The sequence below is a fragment of the Triplophysa rosa genome, linkage group LG24 (genome assembly GCF_024868665.1).
Source record: "Triplophysa rosa linkage group LG24, Trosa_1v2, whole genome shotgun sequence".
NCBI lineage: Eukaryota > Metazoa > Chordata > Actinopteri > Cypriniformes > Nemacheilidae > Triplophysa > Triplophysa rosa.
The window spans coordinates 4,126,988-4,144,891 of NC_079913.1; the positions used below are offsets into that span (position 1 = coordinate 4,126,988).

The window sequence follows — 17,904 nt, forward strand, 5'->3', positions numbered from 1 at the left end:
ACCTTCCATATCACTCATTTACCTTCCCTTAAAAGGAAGCGGTCTATGTAGGCAGCTTGTGTGTGATTCTCTGCAGGTCAGTGTTATTTCTAGTCAAAAGTGTTGCTGTAGGACTGCAGTCCTCATGATATCGCCAATAAAAACAGCCAGTTTGCCGGAAAACTGTGAGTTCAGTGGAAAACTTTCAGTCTCTGAATTCCCGTAACACTTGCTGTTAAAGATGTTTAAAGATAACACAGACAAACTTATAACGCACTCATTTGTGCAGAGTCTTTCAAGTGTTTTACATAATGTTTTTGTTGTTAGAATGTTGCTTCTGACAGTTGACAGTGAAAGAGCTCATCCTCATGTGTCCGTGATATTCTGATCTCTCACTACACAACACGATTGAGATTTCATTCACGTGTGTAGAACACAGTGCAGGATTAAACCCTTAGCATGACATCTGTTTAGACAGGTATTATGGGGACACATTTTTTACCCAGAGGTGAGCAAAAACCCGACAAATTCGAGTGAAATCTTCCTCATGGACACGTAGAAGCATTGTAAAAACATATAGTCAATAAATCTGTGTATAGATGTCTGTGGAATGTCCTCAGATAAGAAAGCGTGTGTGTGTGTGATCGACATGAATGTTAATGCTCGTGAACTTGGTGCATGTGAGAAAGACAGAAAACAGATGAAGCAGAAAGACAGATAGAGAGACAGACAGACTGAGTGGCTGTCTTTGAGTTTCAATGACTTCCAGATGAAAATGTCAAAACACACACAGACAGAGAGAGAGAGAGAGAGAAAACATTCCTCTAAAAGGAGGAGGAGAAACGTGTGTGTTTCTTGAGTAGGAAACAAGGAGGAGAATGATGGAGCCAGTCTCTCTCTCTCTCTCTCTCTCGCTCTCTGTGTTTATTTACTCATCCAGCAGTGACGGGCCTGACTTTGAGTAAGTGAGAAGAGAGAGGAAACATCATGTCACCGTTGTGGATTCTGTCTCTGTCTGCACTCATGTGTCCGATATCTTCAGCATCTCACTGGAGGAGAGGTAAGACACACGATGACATCAGACATGAGTACGACAGGTGAGTGTTAGATCAGATCTGATCACTCGCTTTCTGATGAGAGAACAACAATATAAACATCAATATAACAAATCAATATAAAGTTTAAGCTAAACTTATGTTTTAAATCATCTGAAAAACATTTGCATCTAAACTTTTACTTTTGAGTGATGTGCATTATTGTTAAAAATAAAACAAGAAAACCTGAGCAGAATCACACGGCAGACAGACATGATAGATGAGTTTGTGTCTGTATCTTCTGTTGTTTATGGAATTTGAAGTGCTTAGCATTTCGAGATCACTGACCTTGTGCTTTCACAACAAGATCTCTGAAAACAAAACACGTCAACATCGTCCGCAGAGCCGACCAGAGGCCGGCCGCAAACAGCTGCTGTATACCACGAGCGCTGCTCTCTGTGTCTTCATATATCTGTCCTGACCTTTCATTACATTCCTCCGCTGGACACCAGAGCTGTTCGTACAGACAAACAGACATTTAGAGGAAAGACAGAAGGATGAAATGAAGTTAAATGAGCCGTAATGAGTCAGTAATAGACATGTGCAGTTACTCATATGTGCTTCTAGGACGTTCATATTCGAGAGGAATTTTGGCAAAGATGTTAAAAACCAGCAGCAGCAGATGATTCTACCTCACGAGTCCTTAAAGGGACAGTTCACAAAAAAAATGCTGTCATCATTTATTCACTCTCATGTGGTTTTAAATCTCTATGTGAGTCTTTCTTCTGTGGAACACGAAAGAAGATATTTTGAGAAAAGTCTGTTTTTTGTGTTGCCGTGACATCATCTCACAGTTCTGCGGTCACGGGACGGTTGCGTTCTGCTGTATCTGAGGCTCGTGTTATAGTACAGGTTGGTTTTATTAAAGTGAAAGGGCATTTTACACCACAGGATCAGCTGGTGAGAGGTCGAGAACTCACTCATACGTTCTGTCGGCACACATCTGCAGCCGATTGGCCGAAACAGCTTTGGAATGTGTATGATGTGGCGACATCCTGAGCTGATGATTGGTGTGTGCGTGTGTGTGTGAGCGGATCGGGCTTTGGTCAGTAGTCCACACTAAATGACATCCATCATGTGACTGTGAGCCTCCCACGTAATCCTGATTTGAATCGGTCCTGTCACACACGTCAAACTCACCTTACCGCGAGGAGAGATGAACATCTTCCAGTGACACACACCTCCCTGCCAATCAGACACTCGCATGCCCACCCGCCAGCCAATCAGACATAGATGTGCAGCTGGTGAACACATGCGCTGTCAAAACATGTGAATGTGTTTCCACAGGACATTGTCGAATAAAACAAACTTCTCGTGTTTTTAAACGTTAATATCTGCTTTTGATCTGTGAAACTGTGGTGTGACGAGATTACCCATGATTCTCTGTGTCTCTCAGCTCTGTACCCATCAGCCTTCAGAGTGAAGCGAGGAACGCCAGCGCTGTTCAACCCCTCGTTTCAGAAATCAGTGGAAGATGCCAACCTTCTCTATGAGGTGTGTGTCACAGTCTCTCTCTCTCTCTCTCTCTCTCGTGTCTCTTTAATATCTCAATTGTATTTCTCCTTGACAGCTTTGAAATTAATCAGAGGTAACTTTAAAAGCACGAAAGCATGCTTTACTTGCATTATGTGATGTATTTCCCAGTAAAAACCGGCTATTCAATAAGAAACAAATGTAGAACAAAGCTGATTTGATCTATCTTGAATCAATGCGGTGGTACTGGAGACAGTCTGATGGAACAGAACCTGCTGGGGAGACATGTTTCAATCTCTCACAATTCACTAAACATTACTGAAAGACTGCATTGATGAAGAGTTATTTGTTTATTTTTTTTTAAAGGTATCGCAAGATCACAGGAACATTTTATTTAATAACAAATGAAATAAAAAAAATGAATTAAACCTGTAAGTATTCTTTCTGTTTGACAATTGTCAGATTTGGTCATATATGTGAATCAATAAAATATATCACAAGCCATGAAACAGCAACTTCTGAAAAATAAGACATGTGTGTCTCAGATGTTTCTCCTGAGAAAAAGAGTCAGAAATGTGTCAGTCATCAGAGTTTGAGAAGAGATGTCAACAGTGTGTCAAACTGAGCTCAGATTTGTCAAGTCTGCAATCAAAAGTCAATATTATTGAACATCTCAATATGAACTCAAACATTTCTCATTAAATTTACCCAAATCCAGATTATTTGACCTCTACAATCTACATTAATTTACACCTCGAGACTCTTCATGTGTTTCAACATTTACACTCTCATTTAATTCTGTTTTATGCCATTTTTGAAGAAACATCTGAGACTAAGTTGATACTTAAATGAAACACAACTGAAAACTCAAATCGACCGAGCTAAAACTTTTCTCAGAGTAGTTCTTGGAGTTCGTCGGTGAGTTTAATGTGTTTTTCAACGTCTTCTCATTGAGTGAAGGAAACAGTCAATACTTGAGCTCAGTGTTATCAAGTTCTGAGATATCAAGCTGTCAGATCCATCAGAGAAATAAACAAAATCTCCATTTAGATTCAATCTTAAAAAATTTTTTTTAATATTCCTGAGACAGACGTCTAATCCACAGTCGACATCACAACATCAGATATCAGACTGTGATTAATGTCTCATCAGACAACAACAAACAAACGTTCTGCACATCTCTCATCCCACACGTGTTCATTTCGCTTTTGGCCATTTTGATCATGTTTTAAACTACCAGACTCTGTTGAACACATTTAAATCCATTCCACAGATTTCTGCCAAAAATCTGCATTTTGTACTATTCATCTGGGTCTGTTCATCTCCAGACATCAGATTCTAAACGCAAGAGCAACAACAGATTTAACCAGATTTTGACAGAAATCAGATGTCAAACTTACACTCTCACATGCATTCCAAAATAATCACCCAAAAACATTTTTCATCAGTCTGTTGAATGTCTCATGTTCTTTGTTGTTTTGCAGGTGTTGTGGTCTGGAGCGTACATGGACACAGAGCGAGGAACGCTGCATATATCTGATCAGGAACTGGCCTCTTTAAGAAAACTGGAGGTTCTGGACGTTCTGTGTGAGGACGTGTTGCCCAGAACTCTCTCTGAGATCCAGCGGCTCAGCGCTCAGCTGGCACAGCATCACGGCTCGCTGCGGATGGAGGACTTCGAGCGCACTGTGCTTACTATGGTGTTCACAGCCCAACATGTCCAACACACCAACCCCGGCCACCAGAGGGAGCTGTGGACAAACACCCTCTTACAGCTCTATAAAGCCATTAAAGTAGACCTGCGGCCGGAGTGACACATTTTAAAATACAACACAATACTATGATAGACTTCCTTAGGAGGCGTTTAAAGACGTTGCTCTGTAAAATCTGGGTCCTGAAGTCTGTATTTACAGTGTTCCACTGGGGTCTGACTGTATATGTGCATTTTAAGATCAGCGTTTGCATAAGTTCACCTTCACAATGACAAATCACATTCTTTGCATAAAAGGTGTTGTTTATCCCAAGCAGTCCAATGTGATGGCACATTATTAGAGAATGAGGTGCAGTGTCCTTGTAAGACTTTCCATTTATCCTCAGACAATGCATCTGCTCATATCATCATCATCACGTCCTTGCTCGTGTTTTACTGACATTTCACCAGGAGTATTCCCAGCGGCACATCAAAACCTGCTTCTTCTGCTAAAAGGGGTTTCAGAAGACTGAAAATATAACTGTCATTAAAGTTCAATCTGCACATCTTTTCTCCTGAATTAATAGAGCTTCCTATATATGAAGATTTTCTTTCAACAGTTTTATTTGAACACCTCAAGCAATTTTTCAGCATCTGACTGCATATCACCAGCTGATGAAAGACTTAAGATGATAAGATGATCATGATTATTAATGAACCCAGGCTCATAATTTTAGAATATAAATGCGTGTTATTGTATGTGTGTCTACAGCGCCATCTGCAGGCGACAGATATGACAGCTGCTTATAACAACAACTACAGGAATTATTATTACGTTTACATTTATGTATTTGGCAGACGCTTTTATCCAAAGCGTCTTACATTGCATTGTACTATACCTCTGTGTTTAGCAGAACAAAGAAATGTATACAGGTTTGGAACAACTTGAAGGTGAATACATGATCACAGCATTTTCAGTTTTGGGTGAAGTATCCCTTTAATTTTGTATAAAATAATAATAAAGGTTACGTCATATTACCCACTGTTGTCATGCATATATAAATAAATGACAAACAAGGTGACAGAAGAAAAGCACAGTTTGAAGGTTAAACCCTAACGTTAGCATTTTTAAAGTGGTAAAATGTGGGGTTATAGTAACACAGGTTTCTACATCATGCAATAACCCGATGAGTTGCAGTTAAACAAACACTTGACTCATCAATAGTACGTAAACTATAACAAGTAACGTTACACTTTAATGTTCTCATGTCGTATTGTTATCTGTAAGGGTGTACGTAGGGTTTTGATCAGGCGCTGCTGGAGCGCCACATTAATGGGTCCTGACAGTGAAAACTATCAAGCGCCGTCTGTTAACCACTTCACTTATGAATATAAACACATGCACATGAGGTAAGACGAACACTTGCTTAATACACACATCGGTGTGCACGTGTGTGAGAGAAAATCTCACTGTTCGTGTGATTTCTGTCTGTTTGTGGTATAAATGTGTCAATGTTTGACATATGAGCGACCTCGCTGCAGCTAACGGCTAATGCTAATCCGTAAACATTCAATAAAATTGTTAAGATCATTTATTTTATATTTATTAACGATGTGGTTGTTTCCATAGTGGAGCTACACAACATAATTGTCTTTAAATTGACTTAACAGTGAAATGCAAATTTAGGACGTTCATTTTGACGGATTGAATTACTGCAGGTGTTGCGTATTAGTTTTGTGTTTTTGTTGGTCTGTTTGTCGTTTGGGTCTTGGAATACTTTGTAAGTATCATATAACGACACACGCAGTAAATAATGAAATGTAAGGTTTGTGTGTGAGCGCGTGTCGGTTTTGAGTGCGTTTGTTTGTGCCTGCGGCGGAACCGGAAGTTCCTACAGGTTCTGATACATGCGGGATCAATACGGTGATCTGATTTTTCTAGTTTAGATATTAGTGTCTAGATCAGAGCTGCTCAGCCCTGCTCCTGCCATATAATTAAATATTTTAAGTAGGCAGTCTAAGTAATTAGAAACAGTTACAAATATAAATTGCTTACATTTAAGTTTTGGGCGTTTTAAACACCCTTTATAAAATATCTATAAAAATTAAGATGTTTTCACAGTTGTTTTATTTGTTTTTTGTTAAGTGGATGTGTAATACCCATTATTACAATCCAAACAAAGCCCTTGATATTTAGTTTGTAATCAGTTGGTCATTATTATATTGTGTTTTACAGGAGCAGTTATGCCTGCTGAGCGTAAGAAGTCTGTAAACATGGAGGATAAAGAGACGGGCAACAAGGACAGAGACTCGGAGAGACAGGCCGCCGCCACCACCTCTCGTGAGAAGAGCAAAGACGAGACCAAAATGAGCGGAAAGAAAGACGGAGGAAAGACAGCGGACGAGAAGAAGAGACGAGCAGAGGAGGAGAGGAGAAGGAAGGAGGAGAAGGAGAGGAAGAAGAAAGAGGAGGAGAAGCAGAAGGCTGAGGAGGAGCAGAAGAGGAAAGAGGAGGATGAGAAGAGACAGCAGGAGGAGGAGGAGAAGAAGCTGCTGGAGGAAGAAGCCAAACGACAGAAAGAGGAGGAGGCTGCTCAACTCAAGTAAGAGCTCTGGGGTCTGATGTCATTTGAAAATCATAAAACTGTCATTGAAATATGATTCACAGCACTGAAACTTGTGTGTGTGTGTGTGTGGTCAGGGAGAAGGAGGAGGCCGAGCAGCTCCATCAGGAGGCGTGGGAGCGTCACCACTGCAGGAAAGATCTCCGCGGTAAGAACCAGCATGTGCAGGAGACACGTCCAGAGGAGGCGTTCTTCAGCCGTCTGGACTCCAGTCTGAAGAAGAACACGGCGTTCGTCAAGAAGCTCCGCACGCTCACGGAGCAGCAGCGCGCCTCCCTTTCTCAAGACTTCAACTTGCTCAACCTCAGCAAATACATCGGCGAGGCCGTGAGCTCCATGGTGGAGGCCAAGCTGAAGATCTCCGACGTGGGCTGTGCCGTGCACCTCTGCTCTCTGTTTCACCAGCGCTACGCAGATTTCGCTCCACTGCTGCTGGGTGCGTGGAAGAGACACTTTGAAGCCAGGAAAGACGAGAAGACGCCCAACGTCAGCAAACTGCGCACCGACCTGCGTTTCATCGCCGAGCTCACCATTGTGGGGCTGTTCACGGATAAAGAGGGGCTCTCGCTCATCTACGAGCAGTTGAAGAGCATCATCGGTGCCGACCGGGACACGCACACGCACGTGGCCGTCATCATCAGCTTCTGTAAGCACTGCGGTGATGATGTCGCCAGTCTGGTGCCACGGAAGGTGAAAAACGCTTCAGAGAAGTTCGGCTTGTCCTTCCCGCTCAGTCAGATCATCAGTTCTGAGAAACAGCAGCCGTTCCAGAACCTTCTGAGGGAATATTTCACTTCCCTCACCAAACACCTGAAGAAAGACCACAGAGAGCTGCAAAACACAGAGAGACAGAACAGGTGAGTGACGGGATGCTTTGATCGGCTCTGTTGTGAATGATGTGATGACACTCAGCTTTTGTTTTCTCTCTTCAGACGGATTCTTCACTCTAAAGGAGAGCTCAGTGAAGACAGACACAAGCAGTATGAAGAGTTCGCCACCTCCTATCAGAAGCTCCTGGCAAACACACAGACTCTGGCTGATCTACTGGACGAGAACATGCCTGAACTTCCTCTAGATAAAACCGCCCAGGAAGGTGTGACCTCCATCTCTCTTCTGCAAGGTGTCACGCTGATGTTTGGTGGAGTTACTGTTTGACGTGTTCTGTTTGTGTTGTATGTGACAGAGCACGGTCCAGGCATTGATATCTTCACGCCAGGAAAGCCGGGAGAGTATGACCTGGAGGGCGGGATCTGGGAGGACGAGGACGCTCGTAACTTCTATGAGAATATGGTGGATCTGAAGGCGTTTGTTCCCGCCATCCTCTTCAAAGACAATGAGAAGAGCGGACAGAACAAGAAAGGTACCGACTGCGTGTCTATGGTGTGATGCATTGTGGGTATATTGTTATGCAGTGTGCATGTGTACTGCAGTTTTTGGTAAATGTAGACGCTCATGCAGATGATGGTGTGTGTGTGTTGCAGAGGAGCGTGAGGGGAACAGCACTGAGGAGTTGGAGATGGAGCTGGAGGCTCTGGACATCACCGATGATCCTCTGGAACTGGACACAGCTGATGAGACCGAGAGTGAAGAACTGGCCAAGAAAATACTGGATGAGCAAGGTGCGCACACACACAACAACACACATGCAGGACAGCACCAGAGACTTCCAAACAGCAGCAGAGAGAAAAGACCAAATATGTTCCAGGGGTTATTTTTTTGTCCTTTTTTGTTGTGGCTGTTGATTTGAGCTTATTTTGAAATTGTTTATAAATAAAAGTAGGGGCTCACATCATCATAGATCAGTCAGTTGGCTCCTACTACAAATACACGAGACTCTTGATCATTTCATTGTGTTTTAATGTGCCATAATCATTCTTTAAATGTGTGTTAAACAACAGCAGTCTTGTGTGATAAAAGTGTCACGTCAGATGAATCTGGTGTAATAATACGAGATTGGTGTGTTTGTGTAGAACAAGAGGATGAGGAGGCCAGCACCGGCTCTCATCTCAAACTCATCGTGGACGCCTTCATCCAACAGATGCCAAACTGCATCAACAGGGACCTCATTGATAAAGTAAAGAGTCACACACACACTACACAAAACCCACACGTTCTTATTTTTGATATTATTTTAAGTGGATGTGCATAATATTTAGAATATTAGAATGTACACACTTACTCAACATACATTAACATGATTGATGCACTGAAGGGTTGTGATACAAACATGTTTTCTGTGTGCTCTCAGGCAGCGATGGACTTCTGTATGAACATGAACACAAAATCAAACCGCAGGAAGTTGGTTCGGGCTCTCTTCACTGTGCCCCGGCAGAGGTGTGTGTTCAGTTCCTCTCATGAACACTAGATGGCGCCGCAGCTCTGTTCATTTGTATGTATGATGTGTTTGTTTGTGGTGTTCAGGCTGGATCTGTTGCCGTTTTACGCTCGTCTGGTGGCCACTCTTCACCCGTGTATGTCTGATGTAGCAGAAGATCTCTGCTCAATGCTCAAGGGAGATTTCCGCTTCCATGTGAGGAAAACACACACATACACGCATCAGAAGAACAGAGAAAAAACATCCGAGTTAGTGTGTTGAGTGTGTGTATGTGTGTCTCATAGATCAGAAAGAAAGATCAAATCAACATCGAGACCAAGAATAAGACTGTGAGGTTTATCGGGGAATTGGCCAAATTCAAGATGTTTTCCAAAACCGACACGCTGCACTGTCTGAAGGTGAGAGAGACACGTCGGATTGAACATGTGTAGATGTATGTATTCAGATGTCTTTCTAATACTTTCTGTCTGCGTGTGTGAAGATGTTGCTGTCTGATTTCTCTCATCATCACATCGAGATGGCCTGCACGCTGCTGGAGACATGTGGACGATTTCTCTTCCGCTCACCGGACTCTCACCTGCGCACCAGCGTCTTACTGGTCTGTCCTCTCTCACACACATACACACACACACACACACACTCAAACACAACACATGCACACTAACACTGCTGTGTTTACAGGATCAGATGATGCGTAAGAAACAGGCTCAGCATCTGGATGTGCGTTACGTGACGATGGTCGAGAACGCCTATTACTACTGTAACCCTCCACCGATGGAGAAGACGGTCCGCAAGAAGAGACCCCCGCTGCAGGAGTACATCCGCAAACTCCTCTATAAAGATCTGTCGAAGGTCACCACTGAGAAAGTACGTTGTCTGCCCTCCACAAAGCTATCGATATGGTTGTTTTTTACATATATATATATATTTTATAATGTTCATGTAATGCGTGTGTGTGCGTGCGTGCGTGCGTGCGTGCGTGCGTGCGTGTGTGTGTGTGTGTGTGTGTGTGTGTGTGTGTGTGTGTGTGTGTGTGTGTGTGTGCAGGTGTTGAGGCAGATGAGAAAATTACCGTGGCATGACTCTGACGTCAAGGGTTATCTGATATGCTGTATGGTCAACATCTGGAACGTCAAATACAACAGCATCCACTGCGTGGCTAACCTGCTGGCCGGTCTGGTAGCGTATCAGGAGGACGTGGGCATTCACGTGGTGGACGGCGTGCTGGAGGACATCCGACTGGGCATGGAGGTGGGCACATCATGTCATTGTTTTATTTCTTATGACAGTAACCAATCACATTACATCTTGCAAGAATAGGGCCTTCATTTTGTTTGTCAGCTATAAGACACACAGAAAGGTAGTGTGTTTGAAGAACTTGGATATTTTTTGCTCCTGTTGATCATCTGTTTGAATGTGACGCAATGACATCAGAACACATATACAAATGAAAACATTAAACTTAATCTACAAAATTCACAGGTGTAGAAATGTCAAGGTGTACATGTAAAAAGAGTTTTCTTGATCTGATTTTTCAGGTGAATCAGCCCAAGTTTAACCAGCGGCGAATCAGCAGCGCTAAGTTTCTGGGCGAGCTGTATAACTATCGCATGGTGGAGTCTGCCGTCATCTTCAGGACTCTCTTCTCCTTCATCTCGTTCGGCGTGAACACTGACGGATCTCCCGGCGTCCTTGACCCCCCCGAGCACCTGTTCCGCATACGGGTGGTCTGCACGCTACTCGACACCTGCGGACAGTACTTTGATCGCGGATCCAGCAAGAAGAAGCTAGACTGCTTCCTCATCTACTTCCAGGTTAGCTCCACCCCTTTATTTGTACCAGCCAATCAGAGCTGGTTAAAACAAAAGGTGCAGTTCTCAATAGAATAAAATTACAATATTGTGATTCATCTCATGATGTTTTTGATTATTAAAACAATCTTAGATTTTGAATGATTTGCTTTCAGTTGGTAATGTAAGAATAAAGATTAAATGAATATTTTTATTGTCTTGAAAAGGTTTGTCAAATGTGGTAAATGTGTGTGTAGAGGTATATCTGGTGGAAGAAGAGTCTAGACGTGTGGAGTAAAGAGCAACCGTTCCCCATCGATATCGAGTACATGATCACAGACACGCTGGAGTTACTGCGACCCAAAATGAAGCTGTGCTCATCTCTGGATGAAGCCTGTGCTCAGGTCACACAGCTGGAGAGAGAGCTCCTCGTCAAACTGGGTAAAACACAACATTGTGTCTGGCTCTACCGGTTGATCTGCTCCTGTTTTTAACTTCCTGTCTGGCAGCATTCCTCACACTGACACACAGCTTAAGTGATTCTCTCTTCACGCCCGCATGCGTGACCTGTGCAGAGAACGAGCCGCATTCCTTCAGCAGGTGGAATCGTGTCAGTTTGAGAAAAGAAAAAGACCGAATTGTTTTTCTGGAATGCTGTTGTGTGTTGTTTGTCTGGTTTTAAACTGAGGTTCCAGGTAAAAATGTGTAACGCTGGTTTATTTTTATCTCTTGGACAAACCGGATGCTGTTCGGTCAGTAGCCACATTCCTCTCACTGTCTGTGTGTGTGGGTGTGTTCAGGTTTGGAGAAAGACGGTCGCTCCTCCAGCGTGATGGCTGAGAATGAGGCTCTGGATGAGGAGGAGGATGATGATGAAGACGAGGGAGGGGCCGAGACCGAAGAACAGTCTGGAAATGAGAGCGAGATGAACGATCCTGAGGAAGAGGTGACTGTTCTCTAACATGAGTGATCGGCAGCGGTAAACACCGCCCCCTCCACCCCGTCTGTTCTGGTATTAAAATATCAATCAGGGCTGGGTTTCCCGAAACCTTGTTCATGCTACGTCATTCTTAAGTTATACCTTAAGAGTATGAACTCTGTATGAGTGCGTCACTAAAACCATTAAAATATATGACTCTTCAACAGTGTTGGGTAAGTTACTCTGAAAAAGTAATTAATTACTAGTTACTAATTACATATTTGATAATGTAATTGGATTACTGTACAAGTTACTCTCTTCAAAAAGTATTTAATTACTTATTACTAATTACTTTTTATATCCTACATCAACCTTGATGAGTTAAGTGATTCAAGGATAGGCATGAAACGGCTCTTTTAATTCAGTCAAATAAATAATATAAAACTACATAAAGTATTATTATTAATTACAAATGTGAGAATTATACATTAAAGCACGGATTTTGATGTCAATTCCTCTTCTACACACACACATATTACACAAAGTATTTAGTTTAATTACATCAGAAGTAACTGTAATTAAATTACAGAAAAAAATAAGAGTAATCCCTTACTTTACTTTTTCAAGGGAAAAGTAATTAAATTACAGTAACTAATTACTTAGTAACTAGTTACACCCAACACTGCTCTTCAATTCCACGCTACTCCGCACAGGCAATTTCACATATTTAGGTATTAACATCTCCCTCAGACTGTCAGAACGATTTCACCTTAACTATACTAAATGATAGTCTTTTCCAAAACGTAATAAACATTTTAAAATAATAATAACCATTGTAGGAGGTAAATCTAATACTTCAAGCTACTGAGTTGTTTCTTCACGTGCCGTTCTTTGCATATCTCTATAAGGAATGAAGAGACCGTTTTCTGTTGCATCACCGTACACCGTTTATTGGCTCCACACAACACCAACGTGCATAATGTCCAATTATATCCAATACACGTACAAAGGAATCTTACAATGTCCATGAGTTTTATGCTGTTGCGGTCAAAAACCTTTTTGCGCTTCTGGGTCAAACGCTGGCTTACAACAGTAGCAAGGCCACCTATAGACGGTTTCATCTTAACAACATAAACGTTACTGCGCATACACACTTTTGTGACCCGGTACACATTCACAAGCAATAAAGTGCCTGCAGATTATTTCTGATAACAATCAAAAGAAACCGAGAAGAAGTGTTACGTGGCTAAATTTGTCTCCTCAATATTCTGAATGTAGACTGCGATACCAAGCTCAACCGCTAGATGTCAGTGTACCATACCGTTTCTTTAAATGCGACCAAACTACAGGACCCATTCAACAAATGTTTTATTTCATAAAATGAACATACAACAAAATTCAACAAATCGTTTATTTAATACACTTATATAATATTATAGCTCTATTATTAGACACCAGCCAAACACAAACCGGAAGTTAACTGGGGGTCAGGCTTGTGCGCGTCTTATAAAATGGTCTTATACTAAAGGCAAATGTTCACAGTGCCACTCAGTGATCAAAAATGGAAATAACACATAACCTTAACACAGTTTGGCTCCTACAATCATAAAAAATGTAAGAACATAGGTAAGCATAAATATGCAGTGATTTATGCATAAACTACATTTAATGACAACTAACACAAAATAGTGACATAATTCACAACTTCTGTCGTAACAGCAACCCCTATACAAACATAAATGGTTTCGTTGGACTCTGAGCTCAGTGCGCCGGCGCAGCGCCAAAAATGAAAAAAAGAAAATAAATTCAGGCACCACCCAGCGGTTCGATTCGGCGCAACCCAGACGTCTGACTACATCAAGATAAACGCAAACAAACAGGAACAAGCACAATGGACTTAAACAAAACAAACATGAATGTGTGTGGACAATGTTTAATGGATCATAGCCTAGCAGAGTGTAGCGTGGGGAACTGTCCATGGGCTGTCGGGGCTGCGTGTGCACCCGCTCCACCGAGGGGGAAAATGTTCCTGTACGTGTGGATGTATGCGCTGTACCCAGCGGGGATGTCTACTTCATCACATTGACATTTGGAAGAAATTTTTATCTTATTTTAATCTAAACTTATCACATGAAACAGAACCCACATTACCTTCTAACTACCTGCATTTCCTAAACATTAGGGCAGGAATTAATTAAGTAATTAATAATTTACTTCAGAGGTAGATGGGTGTACTAATGAGTTTGTCTTTGTATGTGTGTATGTAACTGCTGAACTCATAGATTGACATATTTATCACTTAAACGCATCGATACTTTAACGCCTTTAATGTCATTAACACACTGAATGATTTTACTTGGCCAACCTGTTGTAACTTACATTAGGATTAATTCATGCTTTTTATTGATTTATTTTTTGAGGAGGGGTTAGTGCTGAATGCGATTCTCTCATTGAGCGGATAACCTTGACCATAATGAACCATGCTTAAACCAAGATGATAATCAGTACAACCATGTAATCACGATGAGTAAGGATCCTTTTATAATAATAATAATAATGCAGGGGGTCAATTCACCTGTAATAAAGTTTGATGACTCCCAAGGTATTAACATATAAAAACCCAAAATGGGTTACACTATCTAAATGTCCACACATATCACCATGAAGATCTTGTTCTTTCTCCACTCCCCCTCCTTTTGTCCCTGATCTATTTACTTTTAAAATCTTTGTTTCTTGAAATGCTGGAACACTGAATAGAGAACCAAACATACATACATTTACATTACATTACATTTATGCATTTGTCAGACGCAACTTACATTGCATTATCCTATACATTTGTTTCTTAAGTATGTGCAATCCCCTGGGATCGATCCCACGACCTTGGCGTTGTTAGCAACATGCTCTTTCCACTGAGCTACAATTTCGCCCTTTTCTTTGTGTTTTTTTCTGTGTTGTTGTCAGTATAGTTTGTTCTTTACTATTTTGTCTGTTGGTTCTGTTGGTTTTCCGTCTTAGGCTATACAAAAAATAAAGGAAAAGAACATTTCTGTTCAAATACCACATTTGCACACAATGTGTTACTTTCCAAAATATGAATGTAGTGTTATGTTATTTCCCCACATACTCGAAATGAAATGATGAAAAAATTGCAGCTTGTAAAATGTCATGTTTATAAAGTTTGTAATTGAGAGAAAGAATGACAATTATAGTGATAAAGACCTGATGCGATGTGAATGTTTGCAGCTGATGGTAAAGGCTTCACTAGTTATGCTGACTAACTCTGTGTTTCTCATGTGAAGGAGGGCTCTGAGAATGAGGAAGAGGAACATGAGGAGGAAGAGGAGAACACCGACTATCTGACGGACTCGAACAAAGAGAACGAGACGGATGAGGAGAATAATGTGAGTCACACTAGAGCTCAGAGACGTGTCTGTCATCTGTGCTTTATTCTGACGCTCTTCTTTCATTGGTCAGGAGGTGATGATCCGTGGCGGGGGGCTCAAGCACGTGGCGTGTGCGGAGGATGAGGACTTCATCCAGGCGCTGGACAAGATGATGCTGGAAAACCTGCAGGTGCACATAAATGCAATTCACTGTATTTCTATAGCTTTTAGTTCATGTCTGCTAGCTTTGAGGTCATCTACAGGCTAGTGTTCTCCTAAAGGTTTATTTAAAACTGAACAAAAAACAAACTGAAACATTGATGACATCATCTTGCACTCATGAGCGTATACACATTTCTGTTCTTTGTGGTTCAGTCAACTTCCTGTCTTGACAGGATATGCACACTTCTTCTCTTTAGTGTATTATTCATGTGTGTGTGTGTGTGTGTGTGTGTGTGCGTGTAGCAGCGCAGTGGAGAGGCAGTGAAGGTACATCAGTTGGATGTGTCGATTCCTCTGCAGTTAAAGAGTCAGCTGAAGAAAAACCCTGCCCCCTCCTGCACGGCCGATGCAGACGCAGACATCAGTAACACCATGCAGTTTGTCATGCTCACGCGGAAAGGCAACAAACAGCAGGTACATGTGTGTGTGTGTGTGTTTGTGTGTTGGAAGGGTTTTGGGTCTGAAGGGTGTGTTCAGGATGTGGTTTTGGGAGGGTAAACTACAGCACACAACGCTTGCACTGTTGGACTACCACGCACGCACACACACACGCACACACAAACACACACACACACACACACTGCAAGTCTTGTTTTCATTCTGGTGTGGCTCACTGACCCAGTTATGGTTCCTTCAGTTTTTTGGAATAAATACATCTAGAGTGCAACATATTATATTTTACCAAAATAAAGTATTTCATCTTATATTTAAAATATTTTCTTGCCGGTTTTTGTACTTGTTAACACAAAGGCAATCAGTCTGTGTTTCTCCTGTAATAAATCAACTTCATGGACGTAATCTGACATGTCTTTTGATGAGTATCTTTACTCACGTCTCTCTCTCTCTGTTTGTGTGTGTGCAGTTTAAGATCTTGAACGTTCCGCTGTCATCTCATCTGGCGGCGAATCACTTCAACCAGCAGCAAGCCGAGCAGGAGGAGCGCATGCGCATGAAGAAACTCACGCTGGACATCAATGAGCGTCAGGAGCAGGAGGATTATCAGGGTGAGTCACAGATACTCCACTCCGTATTTAAAATATTCGTTAAAACATTTCTCACTCTGGAATTCATTGCTGTATGTATGTGCGTGTAGAGATGATGCAGTCCCTCGCTCAGAGACCGGCACCCGCCAACACAAACAGAGAGCGCCGCCCGCGATACCAACACCCGAAAGGAGCCCCGAACGCTGACCTCATATTCAAGACCGGTGGCAGGTCAGACTCGAACACAGTTACAGAAAAACGTTTGACAGATTTTCTGTCTCACTGACCCATGACTGTTCTGCAGGAGACGCTGATGATGTCAGGATGAGCACATGACGGAGTCATAACGAGAGAGAGACAGAAACAGACAGGTAGACAGCCGTGCTTTGGATCCACCTGCTCTGGGATGGACACCCACCTATTACGGACACGCCCACCTGACTCCAGCCTGACCACGGCAACCAGAGTGGAGCATCATCAGCTGGAGGTGATGAAGAGGGAGTCAAGCACACACGCACGCACACACACTCATTCATGGACACAGACAGTGTAAGAGTGTGTAGAGGTGTGAGAGAGTTTTATGCACGCGCACACATACACGCACGCACACGCACGCGTGACGCTGAACTGAAGCGTCTGTGTATCGACACAAAGGTGATTTGTTTTGACTGATGCACTTTGATATTGTCCAGTGTTGGAACTGTAATGGAGGTGAACGCATCACTTTAGTTCTTCAGACAAACCTTCAGCTCATGATCGAATTGCTTCGCTCGATCTATTCTTTCTCCTGATATTGTTCTCAGCGTTGGAATGCCGTACGTGATCTGCATGGATAACCGCAGCTGTGAACATGTTCTGTGTTGCAGTAAAGCGACTTTCTGTGTCATTTTTGTGTCAGTGTGGTGACGTGTCGAGTCGAGTCAGCGCTGTGTCCGGGTGAGCTCACAAACTAGTGCAGGTGATGTTATTGTAATACAGCCGCACAGAATGCGGTACAGAAACGTGTCTGTGGGTGGGATAGGTCTGTCTGATACCTGACTCGAATTAGACAGAGAATCATGTGACGCGTCCCATTTGAAGGCATACGAGTGTCTATTTACAGAAAGATTTTTAAATGTCAGGATTTGATGTGATTTCGGTCGGGATTTTCTGTCATTTGTGTTTGTTGTGCTTTGAATCTCTTCATGTCATAAGTGAAAAGTGATAGCTTGTGTTTTGAAATGGGTTGTAAAGTGATTCTGCTTTGTTTTCTACTCAAACTTTTCACTCAGTTGCCTGAATAAACATCTCTGTCACAGGTGTGTCTGGGATTTTTTTTATATACCATGAGAATACTGCCTGATGTTATTCAGGAGTATAAATGAAGTTTTGTTTAAAACATTTACATATAGCATAATCGAGTGCGATGG

The 17,904-nt window shown here is 42.2% G+C and overlaps 2 protein-coding genes across 3 annotated transcripts; both read left to right on the top strand.

Annotated features, from left to right (window-relative positions):
• The first annotated feature begins 797 nt into the window (after nucleotides 1–797).
• On the top strand, nucleotides 798–5,260 carry LOC130548054 (protein FAM180A). Its single transcript, XM_057324505.1, has 3 exons — nucleotides 798–1,039; nucleotides 2,470–2,567; nucleotides 4,031–5,260. The coding sequence occupies exons 1-3, from the start codon at nucleotides 967–969 to the stop codon at nucleotides 4,358–4,360; spliced, it is 501 nt and encodes a 166-aa protein (XP_057180488.1). The 5' UTR covers nucleotides 798–966; the 3' UTR covers nucleotides 4,361–5,260.
• Nucleotides 5,261–5,518: 258 nt separating this feature from the next.
• upf2 (UPF2 regulator of nonsense mediated mRNA decay) lies at nucleotides 5,519–17,796 on the top strand. Of its 2 annotated transcripts, none has more exons than XM_057323656.1 (22): nucleotides 5,519–5,646; nucleotides 6,473–6,839; nucleotides 6,938–7,717; nucleotides 7,793–7,953; nucleotides 8,044–8,220; nucleotides 8,342–8,479; nucleotides 8,831–8,934; nucleotides 9,109–9,194; nucleotides 9,282–9,390; nucleotides 9,480–9,593; nucleotides 9,677–9,793; nucleotides 9,877–10,062; nucleotides 10,243–10,446; nucleotides 10,734–11,009; nucleotides 11,243–11,426; nucleotides 11,786–11,931; nucleotides 15,207–15,308; nucleotides 15,382–15,480; nucleotides 15,756–15,926; nucleotides 16,375–16,516; nucleotides 16,606–16,726; nucleotides 16,800–17,796. In XM_057323656.1, the coding sequence occupies exons 2-22, from the start codon at nucleotides 6,481–6,483 to the stop codon at nucleotides 16,807–16,809; spliced, it is 3,786 nt and encodes a 1,261-aa protein (XP_057179639.1). In that variant the 5' UTR covers nucleotides 5,519–5,646; nucleotides 6,473–6,480; the 3' UTR covers nucleotides 16,810–17,796. The 2 variants fall into 2 exon arrangements, with proteins under 2 accessions (XP_057179639.1, XP_057179640.1); XM_057323657.1 differs by having other exon boundaries at nucleotides 15,759–15,926.
• Nucleotides 17,797–17,904: the final 108 nt, after the last annotated feature.

Bases quoted from the DNA above. Each gene is read 5' to 3' on its own strand.
- upf2 (XM_057323656.1), top strand. From the start codon at position 6,481: ATGCCTGCTGAGCGTAAGAAGTCTGTAAACATGGAGGATAAAGAGACG. The intron at 7,718-7,792 runs GTGAGTGACGGG...TTCTCTCTTCAG, and splicing joins AACACAGAGAGACAGAACAG to ACGGATTCTTCACTCTAAAG. The intron at 15,309-15,381 runs GTGAGTCACACT...TTCATTGGTCAG, and splicing joins AGACGGATGAGGAGAATAAT to GAGGTGATGATCCGTGGCGG.
- LOC130548054 (XM_057324505.1), top strand. From the start codon at position 967: ATGTCACCGTTGTGGATTCTGTCTCTGTCTGCACTCATGTGTCCGATA. The intron at 1,040-2,469 runs GTAAGACACACG...TGTGTCTCTCAG, and splicing joins AGCATCTCACTGGAGGAGAG to CTCTGTACCCATCAGCCTTC. The intron at 2,568-4,030 runs GTGTGTGTCACA...GTTGTTTTGCAG, and splicing joins ATGCCAACCTTCTCTATGAG to GTGTTGTGGTCTGGAGCGTA.